Source organism: Monodelphis domestica, chromosome 1, assembly GCF_027887165.1.
Source record: "Monodelphis domestica isolate mMonDom1 chromosome 1, mMonDom1.pri, whole genome shotgun sequence".
NCBI lineage: Eukaryota > Metazoa > Chordata > Mammalia > Didelphimorphia > Didelphidae > Monodelphis > Monodelphis domestica.
Window position 1 is genome coordinate 505,555,783 of NC_077227.1, and position 17,248 is coordinate 505,573,030.

The 17,248-nt window shown below is 41.0% G+C and overlaps 1 protein-coding gene across 1 annotated transcript in view; it reads left to right on the plus strand.

Annotated features, from left to right (window-relative positions):
* The window catches only part of PREX1 (phosphatidylinositol-3,4,5-trisphosphate dependent Rac exchange factor 1), a 210,830-nt gene that overhangs the window by 168,688 nt on the left and 24,894 nt on the right, over nucleotides 1–17,248 (plus strand). Inside the window, exons 18-24 of the mRNA XM_056812969.1 lie at nucleotides 2,128–2,276; nucleotides 5,331–5,416; nucleotides 6,078–6,214; nucleotides 10,056–10,191; nucleotides 13,225–13,412; nucleotides 15,716–15,877; nucleotides 16,829–17,039. Coding sequence (XP_056668947.1) covers nucleotides 2,128–2,276; nucleotides 5,331–5,416; nucleotides 6,078–6,214; nucleotides 10,056–10,191; nucleotides 13,225–13,412; nucleotides 15,716–15,877; nucleotides 16,829–17,039 — 1,069 coding nt within the window. The remainder of the gene's footprint in view (nucleotides 1–2,127; nucleotides 2,277–5,330; nucleotides 5,417–6,077; nucleotides 6,215–10,055; nucleotides 10,192–13,224; nucleotides 13,413–15,715; nucleotides 15,878–16,828; nucleotides 17,040–17,248) is intronic.

Sequence of the window (17,248 nt, forward strand, 5' to 3'; positions counted from 1 at the left end):
ACGTAACTATATAACAGTTACCATAACTATAACTATAGAGACATAATAATCTTTACCACAGAGGAATGTTGTGAGGAAAGCAATTTCTAAACCTTAAAGAATGAATAGGTTTAGCTGTGAATGCAATATGTGATCTTGGGCCAGTTGCTAAACCTGTGTGGCTGAGGCCTTTAGAATCACTGAATGTGAATGAGTTGTGCAAGGCTTCTCAGAAGACATAGCCCAAGCCCTGCTTGTCTTTGCCTTTCCAAGGATATCCTTCAGTTCATTCTCTGCATTTTGATAAATGCATTTTTGGCATCACTATCAATAGCTCTCCTTGTTACTCACAATTCTCTTCCCCCTCCCAAATTTTCTATATTTTGAATATATTATATATACTATTCATCCTTCCCATGGTTAACAATTTTCATGTTTTGCTTCACAAAAAAATTCTTGTATATAGACATCTTTTTCTTCTTTTACCTCTTTAGAGGTGTGTGTCTAGTATTGTTTTTGCTGGGTCAAAGGGTATATAAGGTTTAGTGATATTTGGAGTTTAATTCTAAATTGCTTTCTATGGCAGTGGGCCACAGAAATGACTGGACCAATTAATTCACAACTTATTGATTTGGTACATTTTTCATAGAGTTGTTTTTCTAGTTTTTTCTTTTGACAGTTTGATCATTTATACATAAGGCAAAATTTACTTAAAATATTCCTCACAATTAATATTTCCTTTCTAATTTTAAGTGTATTGATTTAGTTTGTGCTAAATTTTAGGATAAGGACAGAGTCTGGACCTGAAATTTCTTTTATATACTCTCAGTGCAGCTTAGCACTTAAATTTCCTCTGTGATAATTGTTACCTGGTTCAGACTGTGTTTTGATATCTCTGACCTATGGCATTGAGATGATAAACCCTAGAGTCACACAGTCAGTATGTGTCAAGTGCAGGAGTTAAGCCTAGAGCTTCCTATCCATAAACCCAGCTCTCTCTAGAGTATGTCATTCTACTTCTCTTTTCAATTCAATGCCATTAAAACTGCCCATTTTATACCCTTTGGTCAAGAATTCTCCCCCTGTGTCTCCTTCCTAGTTCCCAATCTGCTTATGATAGGATTCTACTTATGTCCTGAATCCATGGAGTTTATTGTGACATGTGGTTTGAGATATTGTTTAAATCTAATTTCCGCCAGACTAATTTCCAGTTTTCTCAGCAAAAATTGACACTGTGTTGTTTTAATGTTAAAATCTGCTATTGCCAGGCCCCCTACTTTACAATCCCTTTGTCCCAAATCTCCACTGAGATTTTTGACCTTTTGTTTCTCCAGATGAATTTCCCTAAGCTCTGAACCAGCTCAGCTAAAAGGGCATTCTGGGAAGCTCTCATTCTGCTTGTCTCTGAGAAATAGCTAGGTCTGGGAAACCGCTGAAGAAGGGGGTCATGTTGGGGAAATGGGTCACCATGACCATCGCCATTCTGACCATGCCCTTTCTTTTGATTGTATGTTCTCAGGGAGGGGAAGAAGAAGGGAGGGGCCAGCCACTGTTACTCTTCTCCTTAGCCTGTCCCCCCAATCTGGCTAGTCTTCTTAAAAGGGTAAAGAACACTGGATGTGAAATAAGAAACTACTTTTTACTGTAGCTCTAGGGTCCTGGGGAAATCAGTTAATACAATGGAAATTCTTCATATTGTAAGGCAAAATTGTGAGAATCAAAGTCAGCATGAAGTGGTAGAGAGGAATGAATTTAGAATCAGACTTGGGTTCATAGTATGTTTCTCCTATTTACTACTTTTGTGAACTTGGTTATATCAATTTATCTCCCTTGGCCTCAGTTTTCTCATTTGTAGAATGGAAGACTTGGACTAGTGGAAGGAGCACAGAATATAGAATTAGAAGACCCAAATTTTGACTTTGCTGCTTAATTTGGAAAGTCACTTCTTCCTCTGGTCTTCACTTTCTCTCCTTGTAATATGGAGGAAATGATGCTTATTCCATTCCCTGCATAGCATTGTTGTGAAGCAAGTACTTTGCAGACTTTTAAAACAATATAGAAATGTGAGCAATAGTGATTTTTCTTCATGACACATACAATATGAGTATCAGGCTGTAGTTGGATCGTTATTCTCCCTGCTCTCCATAGATGGCTGGCCTGCAAGTAGGAAGGAAGATCTATTCCATCAATGAGGACCTTGTATTTCTACGACCTTTTTCAGAGGTGGACGCCATCCTCAACCAGTCATTCTGTTCTCGTCGGCCCCTGCGCCTCCTTGTGGCCAGCAAGGCCAAAGAGTAAGTGTCCAAACCTGGGTGATGCTCTCTGCCATGGAGGTGACATTCTGGGATCTCTACTAAATGGAAGATTTGGGGAATGGGTATACTGATAATGATGATATAATGTAATATAATGCAATGTCACATCACAACAGAACATATAACATAACATAGCAGTATAACATAAAGATATAATTTAATGTTATGTAATATACTCTAAAATGAAATAGTCCATGTAATACGATAGTAAGGCACTTCTTTTACACTCTAGTTTACCGATTAATTTTGTCTCATTTGATCCTTACGACAGTTCTGTGGGTTAGGTGGGTGGGATAAGTATGATTTATCCGAATTTTATAGGTGGGGATAACTGGATTTTAAAAAATTGAGATGACTTTTTATTGATATTTCATAATAATTTTTGTAGTGTATTGAGTACACAACAAATACAATCTCAAAAATAATCTAGTAAAAGCCCTCTGGTCACAACAAAATTAGAAACATTTTTGGGAGAAAACCAGATATCCTTAGAGGGTGAAGGCAACAGCTGATATGATGGCCTTGCAATTATGCAGCATGGCAGAAAAGTATATTTCTTGACAATGTGACCAGAATCCTACTTTTGCCTAGTATACTTAATTTTAATTCCTTAATTTAGTAGCATATTGTACTACTGGTACCAGATCTTGAACTGAGACTTAGAGAATTGCAAGTAGTATAGAGTTGGAATTTGAACCCAGTTCTCTGACTCCAAAACCCAGGACTCTATGACACTATGTATGGACTATGCTGGTTACCTGAGGAACAGAACTCAGGCCTCTTTTTTTTTTTTACTTCTTGTTAATAAAAAACAAAACCTCAAACAGACCCTGGTCAAATAAGTCCCTTAACCCTAACTGCCTAGCCTTTGCCATTCTTCTGCTCTGAAACCAATACTCAGTATCAATTCTAAGGTAGAAGGTAAATGTTTAAAAAATAAAGAAAGGTCCCCAAGCTAGCCTTCTCTTCAATTTTCACCCCACTGTACTTTGGACTTCATCATTCCCCAGTGCCAGGTCCCCTGCTTCACTCCCTCCCTCGGCTCATTTTTCAATGTTGTCTTTCCCCCATTAGATTATCTTTTGCCTTTTTTTGTATCCCCAGAGTTTAGGACAGTATCTGGCACACAGGAGGCTTTTCATTGATGTGTCTGTTGACTGAATCTAAAAGCTGCAAACTGATTCCATGATTTTTTATTAATGAAATTGAACAAAATATTTTGAAAACTTAAATGTTTTTCTCTAACACATTGTTGGTTCATGTTTCATGATTTAAAAAAAAAAAAACTCAAACAACAAAACAAAGGACTCCAAACTAAACATTTCTCAAATGTTTATTTCTATCTTTTTGACTTAGTAAACAGGATCTGGTAAATGTACTTGCTATTAAAATATAATGTAAAAGAGACCTCTGGGATTTCAGATATCTTATTAACTTGTGTGATTGGGGGCAAATGTTATTTCCTAATATTTAAATTTAGGAAATCATCTAAGGTCTCTTATAGCTTTTTAAAATATATATATACACAGCTAAATATGCTAGAGATTCTAGGGTACCAGCAGTCATTATTCGAAAGGGCTTTGTAGATTATAGAATGGAGATGGAGAGGCATGTACAAGATTGGGCTGGATAGGGACTGAGTCAAGATCATTCCTTGGATGTTTTGTACTATTCCACTTGTGCTATTTAATACATTTATGACTGAGATGGTAAATGTTTCACAACCAGCTCTTAAAAAAACCCAACCAAACTATACCTAGTTATATATTAGACAGAGTTTTAAAAAATATTGCCAGCATGAAGAAATGTAGTACACAACTTACAAATAATCTTCAAAATATACAGTGCTCTGTGTTGTAGATTCCACCTTCCTGCTAGATTCTGACAGAATTAAAAAAAAAATTACAGCCAACCTGTAGCACTTTACTTATTTGTCAGTGACATGAGAAACTTCTTTGCTGAAGGGGAAAATAGATTTCAAATACTGGAAGACTATTTTTATTTTTTGGTTGGTAGTATTCACAATTGAATGGCATACTTTAACGTTTCATCTGCATTATTAAAGTTTTCTCCATCACTTCCAGGTTGGCAAATTATTGCTGTGTTAAGAATTGGTTTTTATAATTGAAAATAAAACTTTATAGAGAATTTAGTATAGACATAGGCAGCTGCTGCATTTTGGCCCTAGGACAGTAGTTTGTTGACCTCTGGTCTGAACAATAAAGATAAAAATAAAATCAAGCCCTGATTTGTATTGTTTATTCATTTCCTCCCACTGTGATAAATTTCACACTGACATTGTCAAACTGGGAATTGGCAAGAGACACATACCACTGTGCATCTATCTTTTTACTGTCTCTCCACCATACAGATGCAATAGATATAAATGACCTCGAGTGTATGGATAACATTAAAATTATTAGGAATTGACAATTTTGAATATTTATTACTTGTATTTTAATATCTTTCCTTTTAAATTCGTGTAATTTAATTTTTCATAATGACTGAGTTTAACAAGTAGATTGCAAAATTCAGAAAATGTAGCAATTTTTGAGTTTTTGAGCTGATAGGGTCTGGCTCTGAGACCACATTGCCCTGGACATATCATTTCATACTCTGGGCCTCAGTTTATTTGTAACATTTGTGGTTGTGTATGTGGTGGTGCTGTGGGTATGGGGAGGATTTGCCCAGTTGATCTTTCTTTTCCCCTGATCTGATTGAGAAAATGAATTTGGTTATTTTTTAGTTCAAGTTGATAACTATTTATTCATTATCTACCATGGATTTGGTATGAAGAACGTTACAAGGAAGAAGATAATTCTCTCATTCTTAGTCTTGTCATTTGTGAGCTTCCAGTGTATATAGGATGGGCCCACAGCTATTTATAACACAAGAAAGGACATAAAAAGGACAATAAGGTCTTTACAGGGAAGTACTTAAGCCCTGGGCAGGACCAGAGGTTTGTGAGTTGGCTCTAAGTATCGGGTGGTGTGACTAATCGCTCCTTTTTCCTTTTTCTGTTTTTTTCCTTAGAATCATCAAAGTCCCTGATCATCCTGAAACCCTTTGCTTCCAGATTCGGGGAACTTCCCCACCTTATGTCCATGCTGTGGGAAGAGGTAAGGCAAGGAGTGACTTGGAGACAGTGGTTCAACTGTTCATTGAGGCAGTACTGCTTGCCACCAGCTCGGTATGGTGGATTTTGAGGGGCTTAACTGTTACCTCCTTTGGAGTCAGGTCGTGCAATGGATATAGTAATGGGTCTAGGGTTAGGAAGACTTAAATTCAGCATCAGACACTTACTAGCTGTCTGTCCCTGGACAAGTCACTTAAACTCTGCCTCAGTTTGCTTAACTGTAAAATGAAGATATAACCTCTTCTTATAGGGTTTCTCTAAGAATCAAATGAGATATTTGTAAAGCATAGTCCCTGGTAAATCGGGAGCACTTAATAAAGTTCCCTTTCTTCCTCTTTTGTCCTCTAGTTTTCCATCTTTTAGGTTCCATTTTACTTTTTAGAAACTCTTGTTTCCTTTTAAGAATCCCCATATTTTCTAGGCAGTGTGGTTTTTGAGGACACCTGGGTTCAAATCTATGTGGATGTTTTGGTATCTTTTTTCATCTTTTTTTTTTAATGAGGGGTTTCAACTAGATGATTGATCTCCTTTCTAGCTTAAATTCTTGTGATTTTTGCCATCTTTCCAGCCAGTTCCCTTTCTCTTTTTCTTTCTGGGTTCTCTGTTCTTCCCTGTCTTTTCATCCATGCTTATCTGTCTTATAGGCTCAGAGGCTGCCGCAGTGGGACTGAATGCTGGCCAGTGCATTTTGAAAGTCAATGGGAACAACGTGGTGAATGAGAGCTTTGTAGATGTGTTGGACCACTTCCTGGCCTACCGAAGCCGGCCACAGGAGGCACTGGTAAGTGAATCTAAAAGATATTGGGGATCTAGAGGGACAAAGGGTTTTCTTTAGTAATACTCAAAATGTGTACTATAATACCTATTATAATAATAATAATACCTATAATACCTGACTTGCCCTGGTCATGAGGCTCTTCTCTAGGAAGACCAAAGAGTCAGATTCCAAGCTGGAAAGGATGTAGACCAGGATGAAGAACCAGGATGGGTTTGTACCCTCCTGCCAGGGGCAGATGGAGATCTAAGGGCCAAGAGAGGGATAAAGACATATTTCTAGGGCCAGGGAAGCTCAAGATTATGACGACAGAATGAAGTGAATTTGAACAGCCAGGGAGTTGGATCATTTGTTTGACTCAACCTGATACCCCCAAATGTGGAATTTCATAGTGGTAGCTTGCACTCACTGCCATGCCAGTATAACAGTCATGCTGTTATACTTGAATGGCTATGGTTGGAGTCCACTAGATTTAAAAACTAGCTTCCCATTCAGTAGCCTCACAGAATGTCAGAGCTAGAAGAAAAATAATTCCTAATGTTATATTTCTGATCAGTGGCCGTCCCAGCTTTCTTGAAAACTCACAATGTGGTAGAAAAATACTTGTTCCATAAACAGTCTTTTTCATTAGTAAATATATCTAATTGGGAATTTTTTCTCCCTGCCATCAAGCCTAAATTTGCATTTTTGCATCTTGTATCCATTGTTCGTTGCTATGCTATCCATAGCCAAATAGAATACATTCATTTTCTCTTTCATGTGACAATCTTTTAAATACTCCAGTGTTATCCTGTGTTTCTACCTCCTCCCCACCTCATTCTCTAGATAATCTCTTGACTTTCATCTGGCCCTGAATCTGAGCCCCTTCACTCTCTGTACTCTTTTTACTTACATTCTTCAGCTTAGTTCTTCTAAAAATGTTGTGTGCTAAGTGACCACCACCCTCCAGTGTTGTCTGGCCAGGCCAGATCAGAGTGAACTCTCACCTCCTTGTTAAAGTGCCCCCCCCCTCCCCCCTTCATATAGGTGTCCTCTGTCTAAGTTGTCTTGACTTGGCATGCTATTTAACTTTAAAAAAAATAAATCCTTACCTTATGTCTTAGAATATTGTATTTATTTTGCACATCTATTTTAAAAACATTTTTATATTGTTTATGTTAAATCAACACTCAGGATCAGTTCTAAGACAGAAGAGCAGCAGGGACTAGACAATTGGATTTAAGTGACTTGCCCAGGGTCACATAGCTGAGGTCAGATTTGAAATTAGGGCCTTCTCCTGACTCTAGGCCTAGATTGAACCACCTGACTGTCCCTAGTTTGTTGTCTATTAATCATTCATTTTAGGAGTCAGACATCCTGAACAAAAATAACAATAAAAAACTGATGGTTCTTTCTTTCCTTCTTTCCTTTCCTTTTTTTGACAAGTCATGAATTACTTGGCAGACCAAGACAACAACAAAAGTGTCCTGTTTCCTTTTGAACGTAGTTTGGTAGTGCTACCCTAGGAAGAGCCAGAAAAATTCTAAAATCTGAAAGTTTCCTTTGCTCTTACACGCCATAGAATCAGGTCTGCTCAGGCTCTTTGGATCAGGATGGGATCCATCTGGACCCAATATAGCCCCATCTATCCCCCTCTCTCCCAGCCAGACTTTTGGGTAGCAGCTGTAGGAACTTCTTCCCTGAGAGCCTGGCCTCAGCCAAGACTCTGAGGGTAATGCCCCTCCAGCTGAGCCTCCTCCACTCTTGAGGTTTCTTGAGCCCCTGGGAGCTCCATGGGATTCACCATCTACTTTGAAACCCTCCCTTTCCAGATTGTCTTCTCTTATCCCCGGCCTCCTACTCCTCTTTACTTTATTTTTCCCCCTCCTTTTTAAAATTTCCTTTTTTTTTATTCATAAGGACAGTAGAGGAAAATCTGTTCCTAGGCCCCCTCTTCCCTACTTTCTTCTCCCATCTCCCCACTCCAGTATACAAATACTCTTGGCCGCCTGCTGTTGATCAGAATGGGCTGGGGAGCCCTTGGCAGGAAACCCTTCCCTTTTCTCTGTCATTTCTCTCCATTCTCCATTCCATGTAATCGCCACCTCATTCAGGACAGTTTCCAGGTGAACAAACCAAGGTGTTAAGTAGTAATGATAATCAATAGGCTTTTATCATCCCTTGTTTAGAGATTGCTGTGTTTAATTCTGGGTTGTGGGGCAGGAAGACACTTTCCATGATTCTTGTCCTTGGACTTAAAGACTTAGCAGTGGATGATAATAAGATATTAATAATAAAATGGTCATCGTCGCAATAGTGTTAAAGAATAATAATAGTAAGAGTAATAGAATGATGAGCCGCAGAGTCACAACGCTAGGATTAAAGATTCAGGGTTAGAGTCTGACTTTCTTGACTCCCATCCCTGGCCCTCTCTTCTGGCCTGACCCCATAGGTGAAAAAAAATGATTCCCTTTCTCCCTTGGGTTGGGTACTTAAAGACTTGTGTTTCTGCTTATATCATGGTAGATTTAGCAATAATAGCTAGCTTATAGGACTTGAAGCTTTGCAAAACATTTCACAGACATATTATTACAACTACCTTGTGAAGTCCGTGCTATTTATTTTTTCCATTTTATAGTTACTTGTCCAGGATCACAAAGTTAGCATCTGATTCAGGACTCAGATTTTCCAGATTTCAGGTCTGTTGTCCTGTGGAATTGCCTCAAATGAAAATCTGAAAATACTGAGGCCAAAAGAGATGAATGACTTTGGCAAGGCTACCATAGGTGATAAACAAAAGAGGGAGAATTTGAATGTAGGTCCTTTATTTAGCGGTTGTTTCAGCAGCCTTCATGGTCTAAAGTCAAGAAAACCTGATGCCACTTTGTGTGACCCTAGTCAAGTCTCTTAAGCTGTTTGCCATAGTTTGCTCATATGAAAAATGGGGATAATAATAGTAACTATGTTCCAGGGTTATTGTGAGAACTCAATGAGATAATAATTATAAATTATTATTTACACAGTGCCTGACACAATTGTGCTACATGAATGGTCGCTATTTTTATTTCCACTTTACTACATTGTCTCCTCATCTTTAGATTCCTTCTTGGCTAAACTCTTCTTTGTATTGATTTCTTCTTTTGTTAAATTGAGATAGATCATAATCCCCGATATCCTGTCCTGTTCGACCTGTTGTGAGGTCTGATTCTAATAAGAGACACTGCATTGCTACCAGAGGATTATAAGATGAAATGAAATTAGGTGGGCATTTATTGAGTGCTTTAAAGTATACCAAGCACTCTGCATATATTATTTCATTTAATTTTTAATATAATTTTATGAAGTTAGGGACCCCAGTTACTTTTAGATGAGGAAACTGAGGTTGGGAGTAAACAACTAGTTAGTGTTTGATTCAAGGTTTAGATAAAATCTTTGCCTACTCTAAGAGCAGTGGACATAATGCTCCAGTTTGGAGTGTGTACGAATAATATTCCTGACTATGCTGAAGGCAGAGCCAGTGTTTGGGGGTCATTGCTAGAGGTGGTGATGAGGGCTCTGCTCTTGTCTTTTATTTTATTTTTCTTTTCAATTTTAGTATCTATTGCTAATATCTTAGTTTCTTTCTGTCTTGGCAAGGGCTAGACAAACAGGGATAAGTGACTTACCCTGAGTCATTTAGCTGAGGACAGATTGGAACCCAGGCCCTCCCTTTGACACCTGGTTTCCCCTTTTGGCCCACGTTCCAATTGGACTTTGACACCAGACTTCATCCTTCATCCACCATCACCTTCCAATCGAGTTCCCCCTTCTGCTTTGTCTTTGAAGCAGTCAGGCTCTTCCCTAACCTTGTTCTTTCCCCCCACCTCAGGGTCTTTACCAGTGGATCTACCGCACTCATGAAGATGCTGAAGAGGCTCGAGCCCAGCAGTGGGCCCCTGGCAGCTACCTCAATGGCAGCCTTGATGAGTCTGGGGGAGCCCTGGAAGGAGGCCAGGATGATGAAGGTAGTGGCAGGGGCTGGACTGGTGGGCAGAAGGGAGGCTGGGTTGGAAGCCTAAATTCAAGCCCTCCTTCAGGACAGGGAATATTGGAAAGGGACCCTGTGACATTTCCCTTGTGGTCGATGGTGTCTTGGAGGCTCCTGCCCAATATGGATGCCTGGTGTGGGTGTTTTTTTGCTTTTGGATGGTGTGTGGGGTTAGAGGTAAATTTTCCTAGGGCCAGGAAACTCGGTGCCAAGCCCTGTGTCTAGGGAGAGATAGCTCAGGAAAGAAGATTCAAAACAGAAAGGGGCCATCTAGCTTCATCCTTTTTCATTGTGCACATGAGGAAATGGAGGCCCCGAGAGTTTTTGAAAGCCTAAGATGATCCTGAAGTTAGGCACCTTGATTTCCCATAGTTTTCCTTCCCTCTCCCCTCAATTTTTAAACGACAAGGACTAGATTCAGATATTGGTGGGGGGAAAGTTGCCAAAATTAACAGAATGTTTAGTGTTTAGAGGTGGGTCATTTAAATTTATTGCCTAAAGTGAATTCTAAGCCTCCCAGGAAGACCTGCTTGGGATTATAACTGAGCAGATGATTTTGGAACCATTTTTTGAGGGGTGGGTGTACATTCATTCAAAAGCAATAATTATCTTGGCTCACAGCAGCCCTGCGAGGGAGGAGGTGCCAGTTCTATTCATCCCTGTTTCCTAGATGAGGAAAATCATCTATACAAGACAAGAATGGTTGAGTTTCGGCTAAGATCACCTAGCTCTTGAGGGTTAGAGCTACAGTTCAAACCCAGGTCCCCTGAACTGAATCCATGTCTGCCCCTCTCCCCAAAACTCCAAAATACATTTCTCCCAGTTGTGAGAGCCCTTCCTTTTGCTCATAATGCTTTCCCCCCTCTTTCCTCACTGATTTGAGGCCTAGTGGAGAAGGAAGCTCTGATGTCATCTCTGGCAGGAGGCACCTCAAACCTCAGCTGCATGTCACCCGATGAGCCTAAGGGACAGGAAGGGGAGAGGCTTGGGGAAAGGGAGGGGGGTAGGCCAGACTGTGCCAGGACAGCTGGGCTCCATTTGACACGTGTCAGTGTCTGTGCCTACAGGCAACAATTTAGCTCTATGGAAGGACCGTCCTCCTCCCGGAGGCCTTGGACTTTGTGCTCAGGGGCTGAGTAGTGGAAATCCATCCCTCCTAGGGGCATCCTAGGAAAGAGCCTAAGGTTCTTCTGCTTGTCACCTTCTTCTTAATCATCTTACTGGGTTATGCCAAGAGGAATGGGCAGAGCTGGAGGTGTTGTTTTTTTTCCTACCCAGAATGATATAGTAGAAAGGGCACTACACAGAAGTTCAGAAAGCCTTGAATTTGAATCCTGATTTGATACTTATTAGTTATATGATCTTGGGGGCTTGTTCTCTATGTGGTCTCACTTTCCTCATCTGTAAAATTTGGGATACAATCTCCCTTGTTTTGAGCATTTGTAGTAGCCTGTATACCCACCACAATCCTGGATGCTCAAAATAAGGGATGAAAAGGCCAGAGTACTGCATGTGGAACAGTCTGAAGCCTTTGATATACTTGTCTGTATGATGTTGGCTAAATTCATATTGTTTTACCTACCTGGGGCCTATGCAACCTCCATAAAATGGGAGTAATAGCATTCACACTGGGGCTGCTGCGAGGGAAATGCTGTAGAAATGTGAGTTATTCTACTTCTCCCTGGCCTGGGAGAATGAGGCACAAGACAAAGGAGATGAAAAAAATGGCACTTTGTGGCATGTGACCATGAAATCAATCACCTGAGGTGGAATTATAACTTTAGATTTATTCGGCTGGAAATCAAATAGGAACCAGATGGCTTTCAGGACCTTATGCTTGATCATAGCCCTTGGGATATGAATCATAACAGAGGACCTAGTGCAGACTTGCAAATAAATATGCCAGATTCATCACCCCCACACTTTTTCCCCTCCTCAAATTATTCAACTTGGCTTAGGAGGAAGAGAAATGGTAATATCTGAACTTCCTCATGCAGGAATGCGGTCCTCTTTGGGCCTTCCTGTTCATGACCTCACCTGGAGAATGGCTGTTAATATATCTTGTAGAAGGTGTGACAACATGAACACCGAATGTTTGACTTCCCTACCTCCCAGGCAGCCCCAAATTTTAACCCCAGCTTTGCTCTTGGACTTCACAACTCAGTTTATTCATCTGTAAAATAGGGCTGCAATAACCCCATACCCTACCCTCTGCCTGCCTTGTGTAAAGGCCAGATGATATAACAGATGGGAAAAGGGCCTTGAAAAATCAGTCCAATTCTTCAAAGAATTTGATTTTATTAGCTTGGGTACTTTCATGGAAGTAGATGGCAGTCTCTTCTTTCTTCAGTGGATAGGTTTATGTGTTTCTTTGGCTAGAAAAATCCATCCTCTTTTTTTAATGAGAAGCTCTGCTCTCAGCTAAATTGGTCCTTGGATGACTGTTACTGGCCTTATAATCTAAGCCTGTCCAACTTGGTAGCACCTCTCTAAACGTGATCTTCACTGGCACAGCCTTCAAGACCAAGATTTTGCTGGAGGGAGGCCTTTGAAAAATACCAAATACCTTATCCTTGTGTGGAATTATTTCATTTTCCCTGTTTATATGGTTGTAAAGAGATTCTTTGGATTCAGTGACTTCATCCATGAAGTGGGTATGGCTTGGATGGGAAGGATGTTGTTTTGGGAAATGTTGAATGAAGCATTTAAGAATATCTGTAGGCTGAGCCTCCTTTGGCCCTGTAGGGAAAGGTACTTTTTCCAGTAGGATGGGGAAGGGTAGCTTGGCATGGGAGAAAGTTATCACGAGCTCCATGAGGCTAGCCCATGAAGCCAGAGGACAGATGAGAACCCAGCAGGCACATAACCCATTGCCCTTTTGGGGAGTTGCTCCATCTCACCCTAAAATGGGATTCCAAACTGTGAGGTCACCATCATTACGTAAAACATTTTCTCCAGGAATAGGACAGAATTTTTGAGTTTCATTAATCGTTATATCTCTGGCTTCCAGATTTCTCTTTGCAGCCTATGGGTCCCCAGCTGCCCATCCCTGAGGGCAGCCCTTTGATCAACCTGACTGTGGAAAATGTCCACTTGGAACATGGTGTAGTGTATGAATACGTCAGCACAGCTGGGATCAAGTGCTTTGTTCTAGAGAAGATTGTGGAACCCAAGGGCTGCTTTGCTCTCACTGCCAAGGTTTGGGACTTCTTGTGGTCTTCCAGACTCCTGTGAACGTTGAATCCTTTTAGCATTCTCTTACTCAGGCCTATCCAAAATGGTAAAGGGGAAAGAGCTCATAAAGTGTGATCAAAGTTGTAGTTTCTACACTCTTTTAAAAGAAAAATTAAAAAAAAAATACACACTAGATTTTAAAAAATTACATTTAAAAAATACACAGTAGATTTTTAAATTGGAAACAAATTAGAGATGAGACATACACATTAGATTTATTTAAAACCCACAGAGCCCCCCTGTGTACAGAGACCTTAAAATAAAAGCAGCATTGGACATGTATGTTCTATAGCACAAAATCATCATTGTTCAGAATGTTCATTGTTCTTTGTGCCCCAAGTCCTTTGGCACCTGGTATCATGGTCTTCTCCCAAACATAAATATAACATAAGAGCAAACACACACACACACACACACACACACACACACACACACACACACACACACACACACACACACACTTACGGGAGAGAATGAGAATGAGCATGAGCTTCTAAATTGACTGGCCCAGTTTGGGAGCACCTGCCCAGAGGCCTTGGGTTCTCCCTCTTTTCCTTTATGGCCTATAGGAAGTCTTAGGTGAGAAAGTGAGGGACAGTTTTGGCTGCTCACAGGGGATAGACCTCTATACTTCATATACTTAACTATAGCTGTTTAATTCTGGCTCAGAATTAAATCATGGCTCAATTTCTCCATCTGTCAGATGTTGGGGTTAGCCTCTTAAGATCCTTTCCAACTCTAAGCTCCTGTAAGACTAATTTAAGCACCTTCTCTCCTTGATTCTAAGTAAGACTTTGCCAGTTTCTCTCCCCTTTGGGGTCCCTGGAAATGAGGAAATTTTCTTGCTACATGATGACCAAAAGGCCTACGGTCATGGATTGCTATGTGTAGCATTAAAGTGGAAGATAAGAAGGAATTTGAATTGAAACCTAGAGGAATGGGTAGAACTTGAAAAGATGGAGAAGGATAAAAACCATGAATGAAGTCATAGTAATTGTGTGGTGCAGAGAGCCCTGGGGAAGGAGTGAGAAAACTCAAGCTTGAGTCTTTGGACTCTTGGCTCTTTTACCTGCTATATGACCTCCCATTGGGTTGGTCATTTCTCCCTTGGACGTGTGAAATGAAAGGGTTTGACCAGATTAGTGCTTGTCAAAGGATTTGCTAGAAATGTAAAAGAAAAGTTTGCATAATTTTGTTGAGCGTAAGTTTTACACTATCTGCCAGCAGCCTGGCATATTGGGTACCTGGTTGTCCTGGGATGCCAGGAAGATTCCCATTCCGGTCCCGTTGTCTGAGTGATCCTGGAGCATTTCTCAGCTCTCTCAGGCATTCTCTGAGAAAATCGATAGTAGAAAAGCTTCCTCATCCAGGAGTTTGCACTCCAGTGACATCACAGGTCACCTCAGTCTTTGTTCTACAAATGTCTCTTGCCCAACATTCGGAATGTAGTTGCTAAAGGAAAAAAGAAAAGGTAAAAGTAGAAACCAGCTTTCCTGTTACACTTGGCCACATAAACATAGCCAACCTGGGACTTCCATAGAACTCAACCAAAATGACTGCAGTCATTTAACTGCACATGTACAAGTCTCCTGACTCCTTCCTAGGTGGTGCGGTGGTTAGAGAGCTGGGCCTGGAGTCAGGGACACCCGAGTTCAAATCTGTCCTGAGACACTTATTGGCTGTGTGCCCCGGACAAGTCATTTAACACTGAATCAGGGGGCAAGACCCTTGTTCTCCTCAGACTGCTGTTCCCGTTTGTAAAACGTGTGTGTTGGACTAGATGTCCCATGTCTCTTCCAGTTTTGACATGATGATTCTGGGTCTGTTTGCATATATGCGATTGTGGAAATTTTCAGTTCAAGAAACATATATTATGTGCAAGGCACTTTGCTGGCTAGGAATATAGATAATACTGCTTGCCTCCTTTTCTTTATCTGTAAAGTGGGGGTGATAATAACAGTATGTACTTGGTGGGGCAGTTCTGAGGAGCAACGGACATCATAATCGCACAGTGTCTGGCTCATAGTGAGTGCTTTATAAATAGGAGCTATCATTGTACTTCCAAAAGAATTGGTCCATGAGGCGAAAAATAGTTTGAGCCCCTGTTTTGAGTTCAAAACAGTTTGGCCTAGATGATCCCTCAGGTCCTTTCCATCTAGGCTATTTTGTGATCCTTTGAGATCAAGCTGGCCAGGGAGGCCATGCCCAAGCTGGGTTCGGGGTCCAAATGGGCAGAGACAGAGTGAGCCCTTTTCTCTTCCTTGCAGATCCTGGAGGCCTTTGCCGCAGATGACAGCCTCTTTGTGCAGAACTGCGGGCGCCTCATCTCCCTGAGCAGCACTGTGGCCACCATGCCTCAGTACGAGTTCCGGAACATCTGTGAAACCAAACTGGAACGCATCACCAGGAGGATTGCCAACTATCAGGAGGTAGGCACTCCTTGGCAAGGCCCCAGGCCTCCCCCTTCTCCTTCCTCCCAGAGCCAGCAGGATCCCTGGTGATAGCCATGTCCTGCTTTATCTCATCGGTTCATTAATTAGTCAGTTTATCAATTCTACATGCATTTATTGGGTGCCTCCTGTATAAAGGACTACCAGAGAGACAAGGTTTATTTAGATAAGACATGGTTCCTTCCCTGACAGATCAGAGGAGCAGAGGAATAAAAGGGTGAAATGTAGCTTTGCATTAGAGAGTCCTATTCAGTTATTCTACAGACACTTATTGAGCGCCTAGTATGTGCAAAGAATAACAGAGAACCTGGGTTCTTGTCTCAGCCCTGCCACTTAATAGCTGTGTATAAGACTCCCCTTTATAGGGGTAGCTGGGCGGCTTAATGGATAGAAAAACCATGCCTCAAGATGGGAGATCTTGGGTTCAAATTTGGCCTCAGACACTTTGTAGCTATGTGACCCTGGGGCAAATCACTTAAAAGCTCCATTGCCTAGCCCGGATTGCTCTTCAGCCCTGAAATGAATTCTGCCTTGGAACCAATACACAATAAAGTGGAAGGTAAAAAGGTTTAAAAAAAAAAAAGAATCCCCTCCATATTTTTTCATGTGTTTAAAGGAAACTTTAACCCTTCTACATACAGAGAGGTCAGTACCTCATAAAACTGCCTAGTATCCATGGTTAGAACAATTCTAATTGTTAGGAAGTTCTTCTTATATCAAATTACATTTACTCAAAGTAATGTCCCTCCCTCTGCTAGGACGTTCAAGGTTCTCATCCTTGCCCTTGAAATATTTGAAGACAGCATCTATCATATTCTCAAAAAACCTACTCTTTCCCAAGATAGAACCCGTTATTTTTCCTCATTTGCTCTTCACGCGGACAGAAACCATCTATGTGCCAGATTATAATAATCCCTTATCCTTCCTCAGTTTGCAGAAAAGCTGAAGACCCGGGTAAGCCCTGCCTTCAAGCAAGCCTCCTTGGAACCTCATGCCCTCTGCAGCCTGGACTTTTGCCCCACCAACTGCCATGTGAATCTCATGGAAGTGTCGTACCCCAAGAACACTACCTCAGTGGGGAGGTCATTCAGTATCCGATTTGGGCGGAAACCCTCTCTGATTGGCCTCGATCCTGAACAAGGTGCAAGAACCCTCCTTTTCTGTCTGTTACAGAGACCATGCTAGTAAAGTCAATACAGTCATTGCCATGATCTTGGGGAAAAAAGAGCATCCAAATGGGAATCAGGAGGTTGGGCTTCTGGCTTTGGAAAGTTACATCCCTCTGAGTGAGTTGGGCTCCATGGCCTGTTAGGGTCCCTTTTAGCTGTGATATTCTGGTACTAACATTCT